At 35.9% G+C, this 22516-nt stretch overlaps 1 protein-coding gene across 1 annotated transcript in view; it reads left to right on the forward strand.

The window, feature by feature from the left end:
• The window catches only part of LOC105496893 (synaptotagmin 10), a 68579-nt gene that overhangs the window by 19163 nt on the left and 26900 nt on the right, over positions 1-22516 (forward strand). The window contains exon 3 of the mRNA XM_011767538.3: positions 11340-11907. Within this exon, the coding sequence (XP_011765840.2) occupies positions 11340-11907 (568 nt within the window). The remainder of the gene's footprint in view (positions 1-11339; positions 11908-22516) is intronic.

Consider the following 22516-nt stretch of genomic DNA (forward strand, 5'->3'; position numbering starts at 1 on the left):
TAATTTTTAAAATTTTTTTTGTAGAGATGAGGTCTCAAAATGTTACCTAGGCTGGTCTTGAATTCCTGGCCTCAAGTAATCCTCCCACCTCAGCTTCTTAGTCTCTTCTATATAATATGAATAATGCTTGGGAAGTTTGGTTTTATTAGTCACAGGAATCGTATGGTGAATTATTTTCATACAAACTCCAACATACATTTTCTTAGTTCCTAGCAAATGTTTATGATGAAATACATTAAAAGATGAATAATACTTAGTCTCTGCTATGATAAAGACCACAATTTAGAAGAAAGTCTTGGAGAGTGGAAGACAAATCTGAAAACAGGTAATTTCAATACACTATGTGCAGTAAGGTCAAGGAGATGTGGAGGCACAGACGAAGGGTCATCAAGACTGGTACCTGAACCCGGTTATAGAGCTATGACTATTTTTCTCCAAAACCTAGCTGAGCTCACCAGGAGGTAAGCTCATGAGAGTCAGAAACATATTACAAAGTAAAAGAAGGCATAAAATTGCACACTGAGCATAGAAATCCAGAGCTAGAATTATGGTCAAATGACCTTCTAGGAATCAAGTAATGCTAAAATATAAGTTCTTGGATTTATTGTTTTGACCAGTTGTTATTGAGAATTTTTTAAGGTTTAAGGCTTCAGTCTATATTTACTTCTTTTCTTGTAATATATATGTTATGTTCTCAGAACATTATCTGTAGATCAAAAGCTATGAAGAAGTATTTTCCAAGCTAATTACTTCATACACATTTATTTAAACATATGCTACATCAAAAGCAATTGCTTATCATTGTTTTATGATGTTTATATCTTGTATCTTTTTTAAACATGGAGAGAAGTCAAAGTAAGTATTTTGAGAATAACTGAATTGCCTCCTTAGCACGATAGGCAGTATGTTATTCTCATAATCTGAAGGTTTTAAGTTCAGAATAAGTGAACATTTATTTCATTAAATTTATTAAAGAACCAATTGCCTGTAAATTCTTGAATAGAATAAAGGTAAATTACTGAATGGATTTTAGCCATCTCTTTAAATAATTGAGAAGAAAACTAGTTGCTTCTCTAGCTTTTATTATTATTATTCAATTGCTATTTAGTCACACGGCTAAATTTTTCAGAGAAAATATTTTCTTTCTTCAACAATATTTATTGAACACTTATTATGTCATAGACATTTTTCTTGAAATTTGATACACATTTGGCACAAAACTGTCAAAAGTCTCCCCCCCACACACACCTTCTTATAAATTATATGAGGTTATAATAGGTAATAAGTCCTATAGAAAATCATAGCACAAAACAAAGGGGTTGGAAAGTCTGAGTGGGAGGCAGTGTTGCAATTTTAAACATTGTAGTCAGGATAGATCTTCCTGAGAAGGTAAATTGAGCGAAGACTCAAAGTGGTAGAGAGGTAGGCCTTGAGGAGTCTGGGAGGGCTTTTCATATAGAGGAGGCAGGTGCTGCAAAGGCCCTGAAGCTAGAACCTGTGCTACATGTTCCCACCAAGAGAAATCTAGGAGACAAAGCAGAGGTAGAGGGGGCTACATTATTTGTGGCTTTTACTCTGAGTAATATGGGAAGCCACTAGAGGAAGTCAAAGGAGTGGCATGACCTGTTTTTAAAATACGATTCTGCCTGCTGTATTGAAAAGAGACATTGAGGAAGGCACAAGGATAGAAGCAGAAAGTCCGCTAAGGAGGCTCTAATCCAGGTCAGAGGTGATGATGTTTCAGACCAGGGAAGTGGTAGTTAATAATGTTCGTGAGAACTGACTGGATATATTTTGAGGGTGTAAGAAACAGACTATCCTGATAGATGAGCTGGGGCATGTGAGTGAAATACGAAGAGCAAAAATGACTTGAAGATTTTGGACTAAGCATCTGAGAAAATCAAGTTGAGACAGATGAGACTGTGAATGGAGTGAGTTTGAGAGGCAAGAAGAGGAGGTCTGGACCTGTGGCATTTAAGGATTCTATTAGAAATCTAAGTGGACAAGTTCAGTGGGCAACTAGGTAATGACTCTGGAACTCTGAAGTGAATCTATAATATATATATAAATTTGGGATCCTGAGCATGTAGATTATGTCCTCAGCCAGGAGATGATATCATCAAATAGTTGAGAGTAGATGGGAAAAAGAAGAAAAAGGATACATTTCTGAGCGTTGAGAGATTGGGAACAGCCAGGTGGACTGAGAAGTAGAGGCTAGTAAAGTAGGAGGGAAGCCGGGAGGGTGGAACCTGGAAGCCAAATGAGGAGAGTAAGTAAGCTCCCAGGAGGGAGTAGGTGTCAGGGGAGTGTGCTAAGGCTGGGTAGAATGATTGTGAATGGCATTTAAGGATTCTATTAGAAATCTAAGTGGACAAGTTCAGTGGGCAACTAGGTAATGACTCTGGAACTCTGAAGTGAATCTATAATATATATATAAATTTGGGATCCTGAGCATGTAGATTATGTCCTCAGCCAGGAGATGATATCATCAAATAGTTGAGAGTAGATGGGAAAAAGAAGAAGAAGGATACATTTCTGAGCGTTGAGAGATTGGGAACAGCCAGGTGGACTGAGAAGTAGAGGCTAGTAAAGTAGGAGGGAAGCCGGGAGGGTGGAACCTGGAAGCCAAATGAGGAGAGTAAGTAAGCTCCCAGGAGGGAGTAGCTGTCAGGGGAGTGTGCTAAGGCTGGGTAGAATGATTGTGAATGGACCTGTTTGAATTTAGCAATGTGGGGGCAACATTGTTCACATTTTCAAGAGCAATTGTGGTACAGTATATGAAAAGCTGATTAGAGTAAGTTTAAATAGAATCTGGACAGTGAATATACTGTAATTAACTCTTTCAAAAAGTTTTGCTGCAAATATATTAGAGAAACAGAGCAGCACAGAGAAAGTGGGGTGAATAGAAAGTTCTTTTAACTTTACATCCCAATTCAGACAACCCTTCCAACTCACCAAAACCTCCAATCCATTGATTCTGTCACTATGTCATAATTCCTATATCCTTGATATTATTATTTTTTCTTCTTTACTCAGTTTCAATTCCATGGTCAATCAGAGTCACTCTTGTGTACATCCTCAATTCTCTTGTTGCTTTCTATTTTTGTATTTGCAGGGCAAAACCACAGCCCTACCTGAATTCATTGCTCTGTCACCTGTACACTTGCACATGTGCAATGTGACTGGAAAAAAATATAAACAACTCTCATGAATCCACTTGAAATTCAGGACCACATTCCTCATTTAGCTATCTAGTGCTAAAACAAAAATCTGTTTTCCCTCTCAATCTTTGAGAGTCACAAGACTATTGTGTTGATACATTTTCTGTTGCTCATAGCAGAATATCAGAAGCTGGATAATTTATAAAGAAAACTAATTTATTTCTTACAGTTAGAAAAGCTTTAGTCTATGGTTGAGGGGCCACATCTGTCAAAGGTCTTCTTGCTGGTGATGACTCTGCAGAGTCCCAAGGTGGTGCAGAACATGTCAAGGCAAAGGGGCAGAGTATGCTAATATGCTAGCTCAGCAATCTCTTCCTCTTCTTATAAAGCCAGCAGCTGCACTCCTGTGATCATCCACAAATCTATTAACTCATTAATCCATTGATTCATGAATGGATTTAATCCATTCATGAGGGCAGAGCCCATATGCCCTAGTCACATCTTACAATACAGGCTCTGCCTCTCAATACTGCCACATCAGGGATTAAGTTTCCATGTGAGTTTTGGAAGGAACATTCAAACCACATCATTTTATACCTTCTCACCTTTTTTCAAACTTCTATCACCTTCTTCCTCATTCTCAGTTTTCAGTTTTAATTAATGACCTTATTTCCCATTTTACTAAGAAAATTGAAGCAAAGGGCAGAAACCTTCCACAGATTCCCACCACATCATCAACCCTCTTACCAGCATCTATCCCATATATTTGCCTTCCTGATTGATACTACGTCAACTATCAATGCACCTATCTATAACTAATCCCTCCACTTTCATGTTAGATCCCATTTTGCCTCCTGTCACTTCTAAGAATCCTCCTCTCTGATGTTTGCATTATTAATTCTCCCCCTCTCTTTTATTGGTACTCTCAGCACAAGAGCATACCATTATTTCTTCCATCTTAAAGGAACCTGAAAAGGTAGGAAGTATTGATCAGAGGGAAGCATGCCTGAAATTGCGGTTGTGGAGAGCTTGCAGTTGATGATGACAAAATCTGGCTATTTACATAATAGTGACTGAGGTTAAGTAGAGAACATCATTGGAAAAGAGGAGTTCATTGAACCTTGAGGCCAAAGGGTTGGAAGAAATACTTTGATTGCCAGAATTAGAGCAGAAACATTGTGAAAGAGAATGTTCATGAACCAGAAGACTAAGATAATGAAGACTTTATAGAGAGGGTTTTGGATATCAATAGATCACTAACAGTAAATGGTAATGGGAGTGTGATTTCTTGACATGAGCTTCAGAGATGGGAGTGGTAGCTTAAAAGAGAATGGTGTGAGCCAGGCTTGGTGGCTCACACCTGTAATCCCAGTACTTTGGGAGGCTGAAGCGGGTGGATTGCGTGAGGTCAGGAGTTCAAGGCCAGTTTGGCCAACATGGTGAAACCCCGTCTCTACTAAAACTACAAAAAAATTAGCCGGGTGTGGTGGCTTTAATCTCAGCCACTTGGGAGGCTGAGTCAGGGGAATTGCTTGAACCAGGGAAGTGGAGGTTGCTGTGAACTGAAATCATGCCACTGCACTCCAGCCCGGGTGACAGAGTGAGACTCTGTCTCAACAACAACAAAAAAGAGAATGGTGTGAAGTGATAATGGGGGTCAAGAAGAAACAGTTACCTCACTGGCAAGCTGGTGGAATAAGGGCCATGGGAAATAACAGCCACCATGTGAGAGGAACGCATAGGAAATGATGTCCTTGGGGAAGAGCCAAATTTCTACCAGGTAAATAAGGTGAAGAAACATTCCAAAAAGGGATTAAGAATATAGAGGTCAATGGGTTATTTTTAAAAATCCACTGTGGCATTTTATACAGTTTACTCTCCTTATGGTCTTTTGCATGGTATATGCTCAGATATTTGTGTAATGAATGAATCACCTTGTCTTTGTTTCACACTGAATGGAAGAAAATAGGAAACTGAGAATAAAAACTTTGTTTACCAGAAACTTGATTTATTCTTGCTACTCAAGCTTCTTTAACTATGAAATCGGGATCTAACTGAATATATAATGAGAATTTCTGATGCAGATTTTAATATTAAAATGGAGATAAATTTCTTTTAAACATTTAATTATTAAATAAATAGAAAGCTGCTAAAGATATTTTTACTTTTCTTCTGTAATTTCTTAAGCAATATCTAAGGTTGATTTAATAGATAGTAGAGACATTGCAAATTAGAGCAAGAGGATATAGGTTTCCCATTAGATGCTGAGATTTGAAGTCAGGTGGTCTCTTTAGCCCAGGGTAGTGGCCCAGGACATGCTTACATAGAAATGACTTTGTACATCCCCAGGAAGCCTAGATTTGACTTTGTCAAAACTAGAATTCATTATGGCATTTGCACTTCAGCTCCTTGTGTCCTGAATTATAATAGTAATAACTAATATCAATATGAAAAATGATAGCTGGGAAAGTCATACATAGGGAAGCTGGAACCAAACTGTAGTCAGATTCTAGTCCAGCACTTTTTCCACCTCATCTCTCTGTAAAAATCTTTTTTTTTTTTTTTTTTTTTTTTTTTTTTTTTTTTTTGAGACGGAGTCTCGCTCTGTCGCCCAGGCTTTAAACACTTGCTTCTCATAGTTGGGAAGAATTTGCTCATATTCCAGTGAGTTTCCAGGACTCTAACCACATGTCAACCAAAGCAGCTCTGTCTTTACATAGTCAAATTCTATCCTCAGATTTTATTGGAAGAAAAGGATCTATTGGTAGTAAATATTTGAAAGTGACCATATTAATACATTATATTCCAGTGCCATCAACTAATATTGACGATATCTAGCTACCCTCAGAGTTCCAGGTTAGATGGGGAAAGTTTTTCCTTCTCTGGGAGAATGCTTGGACAGTGCTAGGTTTGAAGAATAAGATGGAATTTAGGTTGGTGCAAAAGTAATTGCGGTTTTTGCCATTACTTTCAACAGCAAAAAATGCAATTACTTTTGCACCAACCTAATACTAGGTTTGAAGGATAAGAATGGGGTTAGTAACAGTCAAATGACTTGCACTGTGATTGGTTGGATATTTGTGTGAGACTGTATAGCCACTAATCACTGTCATTATAAAAGAAAAAAAAAAAAGCCAGAAGAAAAAGATCTGTGTTGTCATGGCAATAGTTTAACATTGTACTCATTAAAGCTTGTCTTAACTGACTAGCTAAACTGTGACTTAGAATATGTGCTATTTACCCTATAATTAGGACACTGACTTACTAGAACAAAAATGTTACTAGTTTTTTATTCTCATAAGGGGCTTTACAGCTGCAAAAATATAATCAGAGTCATAAAGAAGAAATTACTAATTTTGGCACAGAGGAGAGAAAATTGAAGTTTTATAATATTGAAAAGCACAAGGGAGTGTGAAATGATGGAATAAATCTATTAAAAAAAAATAAAGAATTAACTTCTTAGGGGTTTTGCTCCCAAAAATCAAAAGCTTGTTGCATAACTAAAAGTGACTTTAGCAAGAATATTTGATTTTCTGTTCAATAAAATATCCTAAATATTTTAAGAATAATGAATATGCAAACTAGATTATACTAGACCCTTTTAATATTTCACAGTTAATATATACCACTTATATTCCTTTTTCTATTCTTTTCATTTTCATAAATTCTCTCTGACCTTTGCTAACCCTAGTTTATGCTCCGGATCCTTAATATCTGGGGTAGATTCAAGGTCAAAATACATTTCATGTCATGCCTAATGCAATAGAGTGACATATATCTGAAGAAACAAATCACTTCAAGATTTAAGTTAGCAAAGACTTTTTCACATGTATACTCATTTAGATACAGAAACTAAAATATTGAGTCATAAAGTCAGTGTAGTTTAAATTAGGGGCTAATTTTCTCACCTGAGATAAAGTAATTCTAGCATGTTTCTCTATATAGTAACAGTTTTTCAATTATAGTCAAATTTTAAAAGTCATTTTTAATATATGATATACCACAAATCGCCTTACAAATTTTACTTTGTTGCTATTTCCAAAATATGTCATTTCTAATAAAATGTATCATAACTATAGACTCAATAAGAAATTTGTACACAGTGTCTGATCATTTTCATTTACAAATTAAACACTTGTGCTCCCTTCCAATTTTTGGTAACAAGTCAAATAAGTTAAAACCTCTAAAAAGGTATCTCAAGCTATTTTAACCAAATAAACTTCAGATCTTAGTGGATTACATAATTATGTTATATATAATATTTAAGTGGAAAACATATAAATATATATAAATTGATACTTTAATATTTTATATGGTTATTTAGTAGAATAACTGATTTTTGAAGTAATTTATTCAAATAGGATAACCATTAATATAACAGTATATATAGCATGGTGGCTAAGGGTGTGGCCACTAGACCCAGACTGCCTCAGTGAAATTTTAATGTTAGCACCTGCCTACCAGCAAGACTTTGAATACATTACTCACTTCTCTGTGCCTCAGTGTCCTCATTTGGGAACATAATAGTGAGTGCCTGATTGGGTTACATGAGGCTCAGTTGAATTGATAAAGAATTTACACCCGTACCTGCAACATCATAAGTACTAGCTTTTACTGGCAAAATCTGAAGAGCAAAGGCATCCTAACTTTTTATCGTGAAAATGTTGTAGTGTATATTTCTTTATTTTTTCCCATCTTTTATTATTCCTTTTTATTTTCTTCCAAATTGTATTAGACATTATTTTTTTCATATTCTAATTCTTGGCATACTTCAGCACTAATCTGATATTGGAATATCATTTTTCCGTAGGCTTTCTCCTTTTATCCATATAATTCTCTGTGACAGCACACTAAAAGCTTCTCATTCTGGGGGTGAAGCTGAGCAGAATGTGGAGGACAAGATCTTTCAAAAACACTGCAGTTTACTTTCACTTGTGACACCCTTCCACCACTTTACTTGTATGAATCTTTAATTTGCAATGTATGTACTGAACCATAGGTCCATGTTTGAGAGGTCTGTGAATAGTACAGTAGAAACAAGCAGAGCTACTGATACTCTCACGGCTCATTTTGGTTTGTCTTCCTTATCTGTGTGAAAGGGGACCATAAAGAGAGGTTGAATTAGTTTCAATACAGCCCTAAGCATTTTCTATGGTGTTTTTTGAATTACTGCTCAACAGTTAAGTACAGTTAAAGTAAATAAGTAAATTAAATGTAAGAGAATGAACTTGGCAACACCTTAGATTATAATTCTGATTTTAACAAATTCCATTGTATTAATGCACATAATATTGATGCTGTGTTGTAAACATTTAGGCCCGTAAAATTACTGAAGGACTGTAGAATGACAGAGAATCACAGAATAAACTTAAGGTTAGAAAACACTTAATGCTTCCTGCCTCAAGTGTGATGCTAGACTTGAGGCCAAATCTTACTTGAGGCAGGAATATTTTTCTACAGCATCTAACCTTTGTTCTACATTTCCAGCTTGAGGAAATTCACTACTTCACTGTGTTGGAGAGCTCTAGATCTTAAATGTTCCTTTATATTAAGCTAAAGTTTATCTTCTGTCCCTTCCATAAATTCCTAAATGCTGTCATGACAGTCCTTCGGGCATTAGAAGACAGCTAGCCTTAATCCATCTTTACCCTATTCTTCAACTGCTTCTCCTTTCTAGGTTCAAAATCCTCAGCTCCTGTCACTACTTCTCAAATGGTATTGTGCCCAGGCATCTCACTTCTGGATGGTCACTAATTTGTAAACTTTTCTTTGAGGTCAGGAGATCAAGGCCATCCTGGCTAACATGGTAAAACCCCGTCTCTACTAAAAATACAAAAAAAAAAAAATTAGCCGGGTGTGGTGGCGGGTGCCTGTAATCCCAGCTACTCGGGAGGCTGAGGCAGGAGAATGGCATGAACCCGGGAGGCGGAGCTTGCAGTGAGCCAAGATCGCGCCACTGCACTCCAGCCTGGGCGACAGAGCGAGACTCCGTCCCAAAAAAACAAAACAAAAAAAAGAAATCAGTCTTCTCACGCCTGTAATCCCAGCACTTTGGAGGCCAAGGTGGGCAGATCACTTAAGATCAGGAGTTCGAGACCAGCCTGGCCAACATGGTGAAACCCCATCTCTACTAAAAATACAAAAATGAGCCAGGTGTGGTGGTGGGAACCTCTAATCTCAGCTACCTGGGAGCCTGAGGCAGGAGAATCGCTTGAACCTGGGAGATCGAGGTTGCAGTGGGCCAAGATCATGTCACTGCACTCCAGCCTGGGTGACAGAGTGAGAACCCATCTCGAAAAAAAAAAAAAGAAATCGAGCTTCATTTGTGCATCAGTGAATCAAATATTAATCATGCAATGTCATCCATATTACTTAGTGCTGTAACAGGTGTAGACCTGCTGCAATAGACAACAGAAGTGAACAAAGTATTTTGAAATCAGTGTTCTGAGGGTGTACTGACTGGATATTAAGTGTAAGACAGAGCTGGAAGGAAAAAAAAAAGCCAGCTGAAGGTGACAGGAGAAAGCAAAGTATATAGTGATAAGGATCCGGACTCCATAGCAATGGAAAAGGAGTGGAGTGAATAATTATATGAGATGTTTCAAAGGAAAAGCAACAGGATTTAGAAAACCGAGTAAATGCTATGTGTAAAGGGAGAATGATTCAAAGCATACTTCATGCTTGAAAGCATGAGTGACTGATAAAAATGTTACTACTATTGTCAGAGATTGTGGGATAAAGAACGAATTTGCAAGCAAAAGGGAGAAAATGATGAGTTTTCTTGCATTTGGGGCAAAATGAAGACATCTGTTTAGAAATCTTCCTTAGAAATTTAGACATATGGGACTAGAGATTTATGTAGCTGGGATTTATCTGAGAAACCATCAGATTCAAGACAATAATTATAGTCCAAGAACTGATGATTAGTCTGATGGACAGACTGATGAGAAATGTAACAAAAGACCTGGGACTAAGCTTTGAGGAGATATGGCACAGTTCATGCCAGAAAGCTTGGAGGAAGTATAAAAGAAGCAGATCTTTAATGCAAGTCACATGTAGAAGACATTAGTAAGCTTATATATTTAATATTCTGGAAATGTTGACTAGATGAGTAGTAATAGTGACTGTAGGAAATTCAGTCTGAATTTTTAAAAACTTGTTTTGTTGGGCTCAAATTCTAAAATTCTACATTTGTTTTTATCCTTAGAGTTTCTGAAGACCACAGCATGTTGAAAAAAAGAAAATGTACTCATTTTTGGCAGTCACAACCATATATTCTTTTTAAAAGTAAACATTAATTTAGTAAGATTAAGAATTAGAAACAACTCATTATAAGAAAATGTGGACTTATAATATGTTTTTGTTTTAATACTGTAGTCACTAAAACGTGAAAATTCATGAGACCCAAATATCCAGATGAAAAGAAACCAGCCATCTGAATGATTTTGTCTGTATAATGCTTACAATCTAGATAGACCCAGATGATTGATAACATTCACAATTTTCTGTGGAATATTGAATTTTTTTGCTAATCAGGTTTTTTTAGAATTGTTTTTAATTTTGTGCTTAATTTTAATTATATGCTTATGATTGAGAGTACAAAATTCCAAAAGCATATGAAAATTAACATTTGCCAGCCACATGTTGTGGCTCATATGTGTTATCCCAGCACTTTAGGAAACTGAGGTGAGAGGATTCTGTGAGTCCAGAAGTTCAAGACCAGCCTGGACAACATAGCAAGACTCTGTCTCTGCAAAAAATTTAAAAGTTAACTGGGCAGGTAAGGTGGCGCATGCCTGTAGTCCCAGCTACTCAGGAGGTGGAGGCCATAGGATGGCCTGAGCTCAGGAGTTTTAAGCTACAGTGAGCTATAATAGCACTACTGTACTCCAGCTGGGGTGACAGAACCTGTCTCAAAAAAACAAACACACTCACACACACACAAAGAACATTTAAGTGTTTTGGGTGTTCTGGAATTTTAGGAGACCTCTCTTTGAATATTGTACTTCTTTATTTTTCTTCAAAAGTACCTCTTTGAGTATATGTTTGTGTCTATCTATGTAGATATAGATATCTTTTCACTGTTCTGGGGGTGGGGGAGAGTTTATATGCCACTGTATAACATTCTCATCGAAATGATCTCCCTCAATGATTTTGTGTATATGTGTGTGTGTTCAGCCACAATTCCTTCCGAAGACATCTGCCGAGGCAAATGCAGGTTTCCAGTGTTGATTTTAGCATGGGCACGGAACCTGTTTTACAAAGAGGAGAAACAACAACCAGCATTGGGAGGATAAAGCCAGAACTCTACAAACAGAGATCAGTTGACTCTGAGGGCAACCAAAAAGAAGATGTCAAAACCTGTGGGAAACTTAACTTTACCCTCCAGTATGATTATGAAAATGAACTCCTAGTTGTTAAAATTATCAAAGCCTTAGATCTCCCTGCTAAAGACTTCACAGGAACTTCTGACCCTTATGTGAAGATGTATCTTCTTCCAGACAGGAAAAAGAAATTTCAGACCCGCGTGCACAGAAAGACTTTAAATCCTCTATTTGATGAAACTTTTCAATTTCCTGTAGCATACGATCAACTAAGCAACCGAAAACTACATTTCAGTGTATATGATTTTGACAGATTTTCTAGACATGACATGATTGGGGAAGTGATTCTTGATAATTTGTTTGAAGTCTCTGATCTCTCCAGGGAAGCCACAGTATGGAAAGATATTCATTGTGCTACCACAGTAAGTAGTAATTCCACCAATATATTGTTTTTTATTTGACTTACAATGATATATGACTAATTATTACCCAAATTATTGGGATAAGTCTTACAGAGTTATGGAATTTATGTCTAAGATCCTGCAAAGGTAGGATTTCATTTCTACTACTAATAATTCAGTCACCTAATGCTGAATATATTGGTAACCCTAGTGATTGTGTAAATAAAAAAAAAACTCTTATAAATTAACAGAACTTGTAGACTATTTCTCCTTTAAAATATTTATCTGTGATATAAATATCCTATCTACAGCACCCAGTTTCCTCATAGTTAGTATTGGTTTTCATTATTTAAGATAATTTTGTTAATTTCATTATTTTAGAAATTATTTCACTCTTTAAGAATAATGACTTCATTATTTAAGATAATTCATCAAATCAAACCTAAAATGTACTTTGATGCTATTTGAAAAGTCCTTGGTTTGATATGAAATAACCCATTACTTCACAAGCTTTCATAGAGTACACACAATTACAATATATGAAATGATCAATGATCAAGAAATAATCATTGTTTACATTAAAACTTTTCTTTTTCATTACAAAATGCTTTTTCTGATTATAAAATAATACCAACTTCAGTATTGAAAATTTTAAAAACAGAGTAAAAGCACATAACATAAAATTAAATTAATCTACAGTGCTACCAATTATATATAATATTTTGGCATATTGCTTTCCAACTTTTTGCTATGCGTACTTTAGAATATTAAGACCATACTAAGCTTAACTTTTTTCACACCAATTTTCTTTCATTCTATATTCGTTTTAGCGCATGATGTTGAAATACATGATCCATTTACTTAACCATTTTCTTACTGTTAGACACTTAAGTTAGGCATAAATTTTGTTATATGAAAAATTGTGTTCTTTTTTTGTAAATCTGGTTTTTTCAAGATTATTCATCCGGTATAGAATTATAGAAGTGGAATTAGAGAAGTGATCTCTTAAGTTAGATTGCTTGCTTTAGTTTATTAGCTTTTAAATGGGGACATTTAATTTTTTATCATCAGGTTGTTTTTACATATTTACCATCTTTTGTTTGAGTTGTAATACATCTTATAAGTTTAAAGCGTTGAAGCTTTGAACAGAGACAAGGGATTATTTAAAACATAAGGATACTTTTGTATTCAAAATAGGTCCTTTTGTGTTTTTCCAGTTATGAATGTTTTACTAATTACAATCAGTATGTGGGATAATTATATTGTCATTGTAAATTATGTGGATAAATTAATTTGAAAATTTATGCTGCCAGTTCAATATTGTATTCCAGCATCATAACATTTTTAGTTGTTGAATTTTTCTGTTGTAATCTCTATTGTGATATCTATTAGGGAACAAAGAAGGAATTTTGAAAGTGGATCATATTTCAAATGCACAGTGGGGCTCTTTTGATTTCACATTTGTGTTCATTTTATTACCTATATTCCCACAGGGAAAACATGATTTTTATTGTTTTTAAAAATAACACCTTCTAGAATTCTAGAAATGCAGATGGCAGTTAATTGTTAGATTATTTCTCTTGATTCCTCAGTCTTATTATTACTTTTTATTTATTCAACAAATATTTACTGAGTACCTATTTATGTTTGGTATGCTCTAAGTACTAGGGTTGCAACAAACACATTTTTTTATTAAAAAGTGAAGTATGTTCTGTACATATATTCAGGCTCAGAGGCATATAATCTGCCAATAAAATCTAAAAATTAGTATAATCGACTAGGAGATTGACAGTGAATTTTTTTTTTTTTTAAACATTCATACGTTTTCCAAACTGGTTCTACTTAGAAAAAAGTAGGATTCCTTATGGAAACTTTAGTTTCTCATTGCCAATAATATTTATTCATTGTTTGTTAATATTAATAAATTACTTAAATTTATTTTCAACTTTCCCATATGGCTTGAATGTTAGTTTTTACTTCTGTTATAAAAATTACCACAAATTTATCTTACACAAATATTTTACAATTTGGTTAGAAATCTTTTATAATTTGGTTAGAAATACAGTTTGGTTAGAAATTACCACAAATTTAGTCTTACACAAACATTTTACAGTTTAGTTAGAAACCTGACATGGGGCCAGGTGCAGTGGCTCATGCCTGTAATTCCCAACACCTTGGGAGGCTGAGATGGGTGGATCACAAGGTCAAGAGTTCAAGACCAGCCTGGCCAGCATGGTGAAACTCTATCTCTACTATAAATTCAAAAAATTAGCCAGACATGGTGTCACATGCCTGTAATCCCTGCTACTCGGGAGACTGAAGCAGGAGAATTGCTTGAACCTGGGAGGCGGAGGTTGCAGGGAGCAGAGATCGAGGCCACTGCACTCCAGCATGGGCGACAGAGCAAGACTCTGTCTCAAAAATAAAAATAAAAATAAGAATCTGACATGGATCTTACTAACTAAAATGAATGTGGTTGACAGGGCTGCATTCTTTTCTGGAGGCTCTTGGGGAGACCCATTTTCTTGCTTTTTCCTGATTCTAGAGGCCACAGGCATTCATTGCCTTATATTGAGCCCCAGTGGATAATCTAGGAAAATCTCCCCATCTCAAAGTCCATAATCTTAATCACATCCACAAAGCCCCTTTTGCCATTTAAGTAACGTTACTCACAGATTCCAGGAATTAGGGTATGCCCATCTTTGGGGCTACCTTTATTCCACCTGCCACCTCTGCAGACTTTCTCATTTCAGAATTCTGAATATAAAAAGAAGTTGGCAGAAAATAAAACGTATTTTTAGATTATTCTAATAAAAGAGCATTCTCCTTTAACTAGAATATTGAACCACACATTGTTCGGAATATTGCTTCTGGATTTTTGCTTGGAAATATAGTAATGAAACCTGAATTTCTAGACCATGTGGCCAAATATTATGGTTAGGGTAGTATTTAATTAAAATTTCTGTTCAGCCTTTGAAAATCATTAAGCAATGTTACATCTTATTATTAGTAAAAATGAAAAAAAAAAGATGTAGGTGGAAATTTCATTAAGAAACTTTCTTTTTCTATTCACACATCATTAATTTTAAGAATTTCATGCAGAAATTATTGAGTCTTCTAGAAAAATGGAGAATAAGAGGAAAGAAAAAGCAATGTAGGATATGCTCTCACTTGTTTAAGTCTTGTGGAAACCTACAAAGGCAAATCAAACTGTGCAGACACAGATATAAAAGAGTTTATGTAACAAATAAAATAAATACTGGATTAAAAGACTATTGGCTGGGCACGATGGCTCATGCCTGTAATCCCAGCACTCTGGGATGCCAAGGTAGGTGGATCACCTGAGGTCAGGATTTTGAGACCAGCCTGTCTAACATGGTGAGTGAAACCCCGTCTCTACTAAAAATAAAAAATTAGCTGGGCGTGGTGGCACACAGCTGTAGTCCCAGCTATTTGGGAGGCTGAGGCAGGAGAATCATTTGAACTGGGAAGGGGAGGCTACAGTGAACCAAGATGGCACCACTGCATGCCACCCTGGGCAGCAGAGTGAATCTCTGTCTCAAACAAACAAAAAAAACTATCAGATTAGAAGACAATGATGACAAATATAAATATTCTTTTAATTCTTATAACTTTGTAATTGTAAGAACTCTTATAACTAAAGTTTTTATTTGAAATAATCATTTATGAGATTTTTAAAGAGTGCCTTTATATAATTGCAAATCTCCAATTTAATTTAAACCAAAATTTACTGGGGAAACAAAAATTCCATTTTGCTATCAGTTTGAAAAGCACTAGCTGGTGTATCTTTAATTTTTTATGATTCTTCTTAGAATCATTAAGACTTGCTTTATTATCATATTGTTGTAAATGCCATGGCTGTCTTTTTCCTTCTTCATGCTAATTATATAATTATATCTCATAATTGTTGCAGAGAAGACTCAGTGAAAATCAGACCTAGCGGCTTTTGTGATTGTTGTTTTTAAGGGTCTTAAGTGTCGCATTCCCACAAATTTTCATTACAGAGTCTCTATCATGTTTTTTTCCACAGGTGCAAAGGCCTGTCCAAGGCCTTATCCAAAAAAATCTTCCTAGAACAGTTCATCCCCCAAAATTTTCTGTTCTACAGCATTTGATTCAAATAACTTTAATTTGATTAAATATTTACTGAGAACTTTCTATGAATGAAGTTTATATTTAGTTCTAAAACTGAAAGACTAGTAAAATACAAGTTTTATGCAAGGACTTTAACAAAGGAGACAAACAGCAAGGAAATAGAGTATATGCCTCAGTGTAAATTATTATATAACCGTTTCCTGATAGCCTCCACAAATGTGGTCTTGTCTACACACACACTTTTTGGTACTGACTGTATCCCATATGAAAATATTTCAGATTGCCTTTCCATGATGATAGATTTCTGAAGAAAAGAGTTGGGTGATTCTCAAAGAAAAAAACAGCATGAGGAAAAGGAAATAAACGGGACTGTAACATGTTTTCAGGGGGCAGAAAAGTAAAGTGTGAATATGAAATGAAGAGACTAAAGGGAACCCAAACTAGAATGTTATATTTTATCTATAATCAAGAAGACATTTAATGTCATAGGAGTTTCTATTTATTCTGTTTTTTATTAGAAGAGTGAAATCAGTGAAGCCATTACCTCATATGGCAACCCGTGTGTACAATGGATCAGAGTGGGAGATTGTGAAATGTGGTGCTCAGTAGGAATGTAACATCACAGACTAGATGAGATGAGCAAAGCCTGATTGAGGCTGGTAGCAACGAGAATGGAAAGAAGCTAATATATGCTAATGAAAGCATTGTCTGCTGCACTTATTTAAACATTCTGCAGATGTTTGTCTTATGTCTGCCACTAGTCTCTCAGCTTCTGGAAAGCAGAAATCATCTTGTATATCTCTTGCATCCCTTACGTAATATGAGCGCTTAGTGGTTAATGAATAAATGCTTTTTGAATAAATAACATAGCAAATTTTCATATCGGGTTAAGTATAGAGTTGTATAAATACAGATCTGCCACTACCAGAGGAGAAAACAATGCAATGTTGTACCCTATTGATTACAAGTAAACAAGGATATGCTTAGGTGTACTTTGTTAATGTTAGCTACTTTTTGTAGACACATTTTTTTTAATATTCAGGGTATGGCACCCATATATATATGAAATAAAGCGGGAACATTTTAAATTTATTAACAAAAATGTTATCAGGTTGAAACAAGAGGCACATATTTCATATTTATGATTTCATTAATAAATTATATAAGAAGGATTAATATTTTTCAGGAAGCAGCAATTGTTTTGAAATTTGATATTGACAAAAGAAACCATAAAGGTGAATCTTTATTCTGTGCAAAAATTTCATTTTCACTTTAGCAATCATCTTACTATATATCACAAATCTGGCAAGCCAACCACCTTTAATACTAGCATAGAAACATCTATAGAATAGATATTAAAAAACAATGTGTACCCTATGCTGCTATTTCTGAAATGTAAAGGAGAAATATATATTCATATTCAGTTATATATACAAAAAAAAGTATGTGTAAAGACACACAAGAATTTAGTAGTAGGAGTTAGCTATTGGCAACCAGATAGAATGAATATATGGTAGTAACTGGATGAATGACTATAGAAAAAGAATTATTTGCAGCATGTTGCTTTATATACATTTTATATTTAAGCTATTATGCATAATATTATTGGAACGTTGAATTTTTTTAAAATGTCAATCACTATAAAGACTATTTTCTCTTTTTTTTTTGAGACAGAGTCTCGCTCTATCCCTCAGGCTGAAGTGCAGTGGTGTGGTCTCAGCTCACTGCAACCTCCACCCCCCCAGGTTCCAGCAACTGTCCTGCCTCAGCCTCCCAAGTAGCTGGTATTACAGGCATGTGCCACCATGCCCAGCTAGTTTTTGTATTTTCAGTAGAGACGTGGTTTTACCATGTTGGCCAGGTTGGTCTCAAACTCCTGACCTCAGGTGATCTGCCCACCTCGGCCTCCCAAAGTGCTGGGATTACAGGCGTGAGCCACCACAGACAACCAAGACTAATGTATTTGGAATATTTGAATGTAGTTTTCCTGTGCATACTCAAGAAGCCATTGAAAAGATAGGTAGACAAGGAAAAGATTTCCTTTTTCTTGAGCAGAACTACCTTCATTTGCATATTTATTTACTTACCTATTCAATGAAATTTTCTTTTTGCACCAACTGTGTTCTACACACTTTAAAGTTCTTGCAAGTAAGGAAGTTGCTTGTGTATATCACATTGACCTGATTACAAGTATAAAATGTTTGAATCTAGTATATTCTAACTAAGCATCTGCCAGGTATTGTTTGAAAGAGTAGACCTTGACAGGACAAGTACAAAGGAACTGTTGTATTCATCGTATCAGCCATTCAGGGTACTGGATGCACCTGCTGAGCTTCAGTTTGAAATAACACATTTTATTACACATTACTAAAATTTTTTAATATTTAAAATTCTTTTTAATATAGAGATGTCTTTTTAATTCTACCCTCAATCATCCTGGATCAATCATAGGATCAGAAGAATACTATATATTTTTCACATTTAGCTATCAATGAATTGTCTTCCAAAGTTCATTAACTATGAAATATGTGTCAGCTAAGAACATTTTAAAGAGTGGTGAAATTCCAGTTTTATTTTAAGGAAAAGAGTATGATGGAAAGTGGGGCAGTAGGAAGCAAACCTTTCTAGTCAGGGGCTGTCTGTCTTACCAGGTTTCCTGGTGTGTAACAGACAGTATTGTAGCTATTGACCTGCAAGTTGGGACGATGAACCCACATCTGCTCCTCTATGAACATTCCTAGTTTTCTGTTTCATCTCTGCAATAAACCTGGCCTTGGTGTGTCACAGATTACACATCTGCTTATGGGCCACCAGTAACTGATGATAGATTTAACTCAAATGATGCAAGTAAATTCCATGAACCTGTATGTACGGTCTTTTATTTTGCTAGAGTTGATGGGAAGCATCTATGTTAATTTAGAATTAAATTTAACTTCAGTTTAAAAATAGTAGAGTCCTTCACATACTATCATAAGACCATGGGAATTCAGTTTCCAAAGTATGATTTTTCTTGGCCTTAACATGTGCCTAACTCAGCCAGCCTACTTAAAGGAGCTTTGTCTCATGAGTAATATTAAGTAACATCATAATTTATTATGTTATTTTCATGTTAGATCACATCTATGCACATTTAGAGAACAAGGTTTTGTTGTCTGATCAGTGTGTTTTGACTACTTTTACTTTCATGGGAAAGATTGCAGGTAAGTGGCTATAAAATAGCCCACAACAATAATTGTATTAGCCTTATATTAGCAGTTTAAACAGCAGCTTCCTGTAACATTGATTACAGGCTTCTGTTTTACAAAACAAAAAAGTCAAAGTTAATGCAAATCTGAACTTAAATTTGTGCCACCAGTTTTAAATGTAATTCAGCAGTGATGCCATACTTTTTAGATAAATCTAGAATTGCTGGGTAAGCACTGTATGATATTTAGACACATTGGAAGGGTGTCATTCAAAAATGAGTATCAAGCAGCCACCTAAGGAATAGCTCCCAATCATATTTTAGTCATAATATTTGGGGTTGTTTGAAAAACAAGAGGACGGTTTTTGCCTAAATTCATCATATCTGTATAATTTCCCATTTAAATTCCTACATGGTTGTACTGGTAAATATTATAACTCCCATCAAGCTTCCCCACTATATCCTTGGGACTATCCCTTTCTCTGTGTCTGGAGTTAAGAGGCAATGTAGCCTCTAAGTGCTTAATGAAGCATTGAAGTCTCTGTAACAAACCCACATTGCTTTATATTCCTGCTGTGTCACTTATCTGTGTATGGCTTGACCAAGTTACTAAATCTCTTTAAGTGTTAATTATAGTATCTGTAAAATGGGAATTATGAGAAGGCTAACCATAGTTGGTTGTTAGGACTAAGTAACATAAGTGATTAGCACCGTCGGATATTTGTAAATGTTCCATATATGACATAGGATGTATTTTATGGTGGGTTTTTGGTTATTGTTTAGGTAGCATCATATTAAATAGGAGTAAAGACCTTGATACTAAAACTTATAGTAATATCATGAGGGATAATTTTAGGTCTTATATTTTTCTATTCAAGTTGGAAAGTTTTGAGTTAGAGCTCCTTTACATCTTTTTAGTTACTGTGTGCTGTGATTCAGTGAGTAGACACTTTTGCTGCTTTTTTTTTTCTTTTCTTTTTTATTTATTTATTTATTTATTTATTTATTTATTATTATTATACTTTAAGTTCTAGGGTACATGTGCATAACGTGCAGGTTTGTTACATATGTATACTTGTGCCATGTTGCTGTGCTGCACCCATCAACTCGTCATTTACATCAGGTATAACTCCCAGTGCAATCCCTCCCCCTCCCCCCTCCCCATGATAGGCCCCGGTGTGTGATGTTCCCCTTCCCGAGTCCAAGTGATCTCATTGTTCAGTTCCCACCTATGAGTGAGAACATGCAGTGTTTGGTTTGATGTATATACTCATAATGCCATCTGGCCTGGACCTCATCTCCCACCTGGAGACAGTATTTCAAGTATTTTTCACACATTCATTATTTTGGCATCTTCATTTCTCTCCACTTCCACTCCAGGTATCACCCTCCTGAGCAGCATATTCCACTGCCTATCCTTCCTATCCCTTCCGATTTCTGACTCTACCTATTCTTTATGAACTGGCAGATACTTCTAACTTTCCCTACTCATTTCCACCACTCTCCTATGTGACTTCTCTGCATCAGTTTCACCTCACTCAAAGCAATATGTTTCCAGGCCCGCAAGCTTTCTTACTGACTGATACCTCTGCCTGAAATGTCCATTGTCGCTGTTTCTGCCTGGGAAGCCTCACTCATCTTTTCATTTTCAATTCAGATTCATATTCTGAGAGTCAGACTTCTCCCAAGGAAGAGGGCTCCTTGGGCTTCTTCCCAAGGGAAGAGGGCTCTCTTCCCTTTCCGTTAGGCACTTTGTTCTCTCTTTGTTCCTTCACCAGTCTGCATCTTATAAAACCTCAGAAGCTGAAGATGCTGGATATCTCCTAGGTGTGTCTTTAGGTTCGGTGTCTGCTGTTCTCCACCCCGTTTGGTGCCTCAAAAGGCTGATTGGTTTGGTTCAGACTTTCTGTCCTGAGGCAAGAGTCTCTGCCTTCTGGCAAGAAATATGAAGGCGGAAGAATGACCTTGGGAAATATATTTCTGTCCATTGCTCTCTTCCCCTGCAAGAAAACCTCAGGCTGTCTCTGCCCTTCATCTGAGGGTATGGTTTTTCTCAAAGCAGGCTTTTCTTCTGACTACTTTCTTTCTGAATCCAGGTAACTGTCCCCACTTGCTCTTTAAGTGCTAGTGGTCAAGACAACCTCTGCTGTTACCACTCCAGGGTAGCTGTCTCTTGTGGTTCCTCCTCCCAGCTCACATCTCTGTGAATAGCCCTTCGTGAAGCCCTCTGGAATTACTCTGATTTGTGTGTGCCATCTGTTTCCCACCGGATCTCTCACTGATACTCTAAAGAAAGAAAATGTTTCCTAATTACAAACAGGTTAATTTCCTATAACCTTTCTGAACCATGCCGTGTATCTGACTGTTCGTCTACATGCTCGTTACCTTAGGAGAAATCAAATTAGTCCTGTAAAGGCTGATGATAAGACAAGGCTTCAACCACAGAAAGTAAGAAAGAGCCATGATCATTGCTAAAAACACTCTACTCTTAGAGTGTTTTAGATCATTCCTAAAACACTAAAGAACTTCAAAGGATCTCCTTAAATGTGGAATTCTGGGCCTAGTGCAGTGGTTCATGCCTGTAGTCCCAGCACTTTGGGAGGCCGAGGCAGGTGGATCCCGAGGTCAAGAGTTTGAGACCATCCTGGCCAACATGGTGAAACCTCTTCTCTACTACTCCCAACTATTTGGGAGGCTGAGGCAGGAGAATTGCGTGAACCCAGGAGGCAGAGGTTGCAGTGAGCCAAGATCACACCACTACACTCCAGCTTAGCAACAGAGCGAGACTCCATCTCAAAAAAAAAAAAAGCGGAATTCCACATTTCATTGCAATTGAAAAAATAAGAATTTATGCCTCTTAAAATTAAGATTTCAGACACAGATATACAATAGCCTGGAAAAATAGCTCTCTATGTTAATTTCATAGGTTCCAAAACATATTTTTATGTTCCCAGTTTATCTTAGAAATTTAAAATATAAATACTTATAAAATGCCACAGATGTTTCTGCTTTTTAATTAGAGTATTCTGAATGTAAATTATCCTTTTATTAACAGTCGTGATCTTTGTGACCATTAACTATATAAATTTAAAAAGCAGATTTTCATTTCTGTCCAATGCTCTCTTATATTTAAAATATCTCATCTCTATTTTAAGTTTGCACGCTTCCTGCATTCCTTACTGCTCCAATTCATTGCTTTCAGGTTGAATAATCAAATACCCAAATTATATAATTGTATATAAATAAGATCAATATCTTAAATAATGACCTGAGATCTTGCGCTCAGAGTAAAGTACGTAAGATTTGTAATCGGTCAGAAGTCTTTTCATA

The sequence above is a fragment of the Macaca nemestrina genome, chromosome 10 (assembly GCF_043159975.1).
Source record: "Macaca nemestrina isolate mMacNem1 chromosome 10, mMacNem.hap1, whole genome shotgun sequence".
Lineage (NCBI taxonomy): Eukaryota > Metazoa > Chordata > Mammalia > Primates > Cercopithecidae > Macaca > Macaca nemestrina.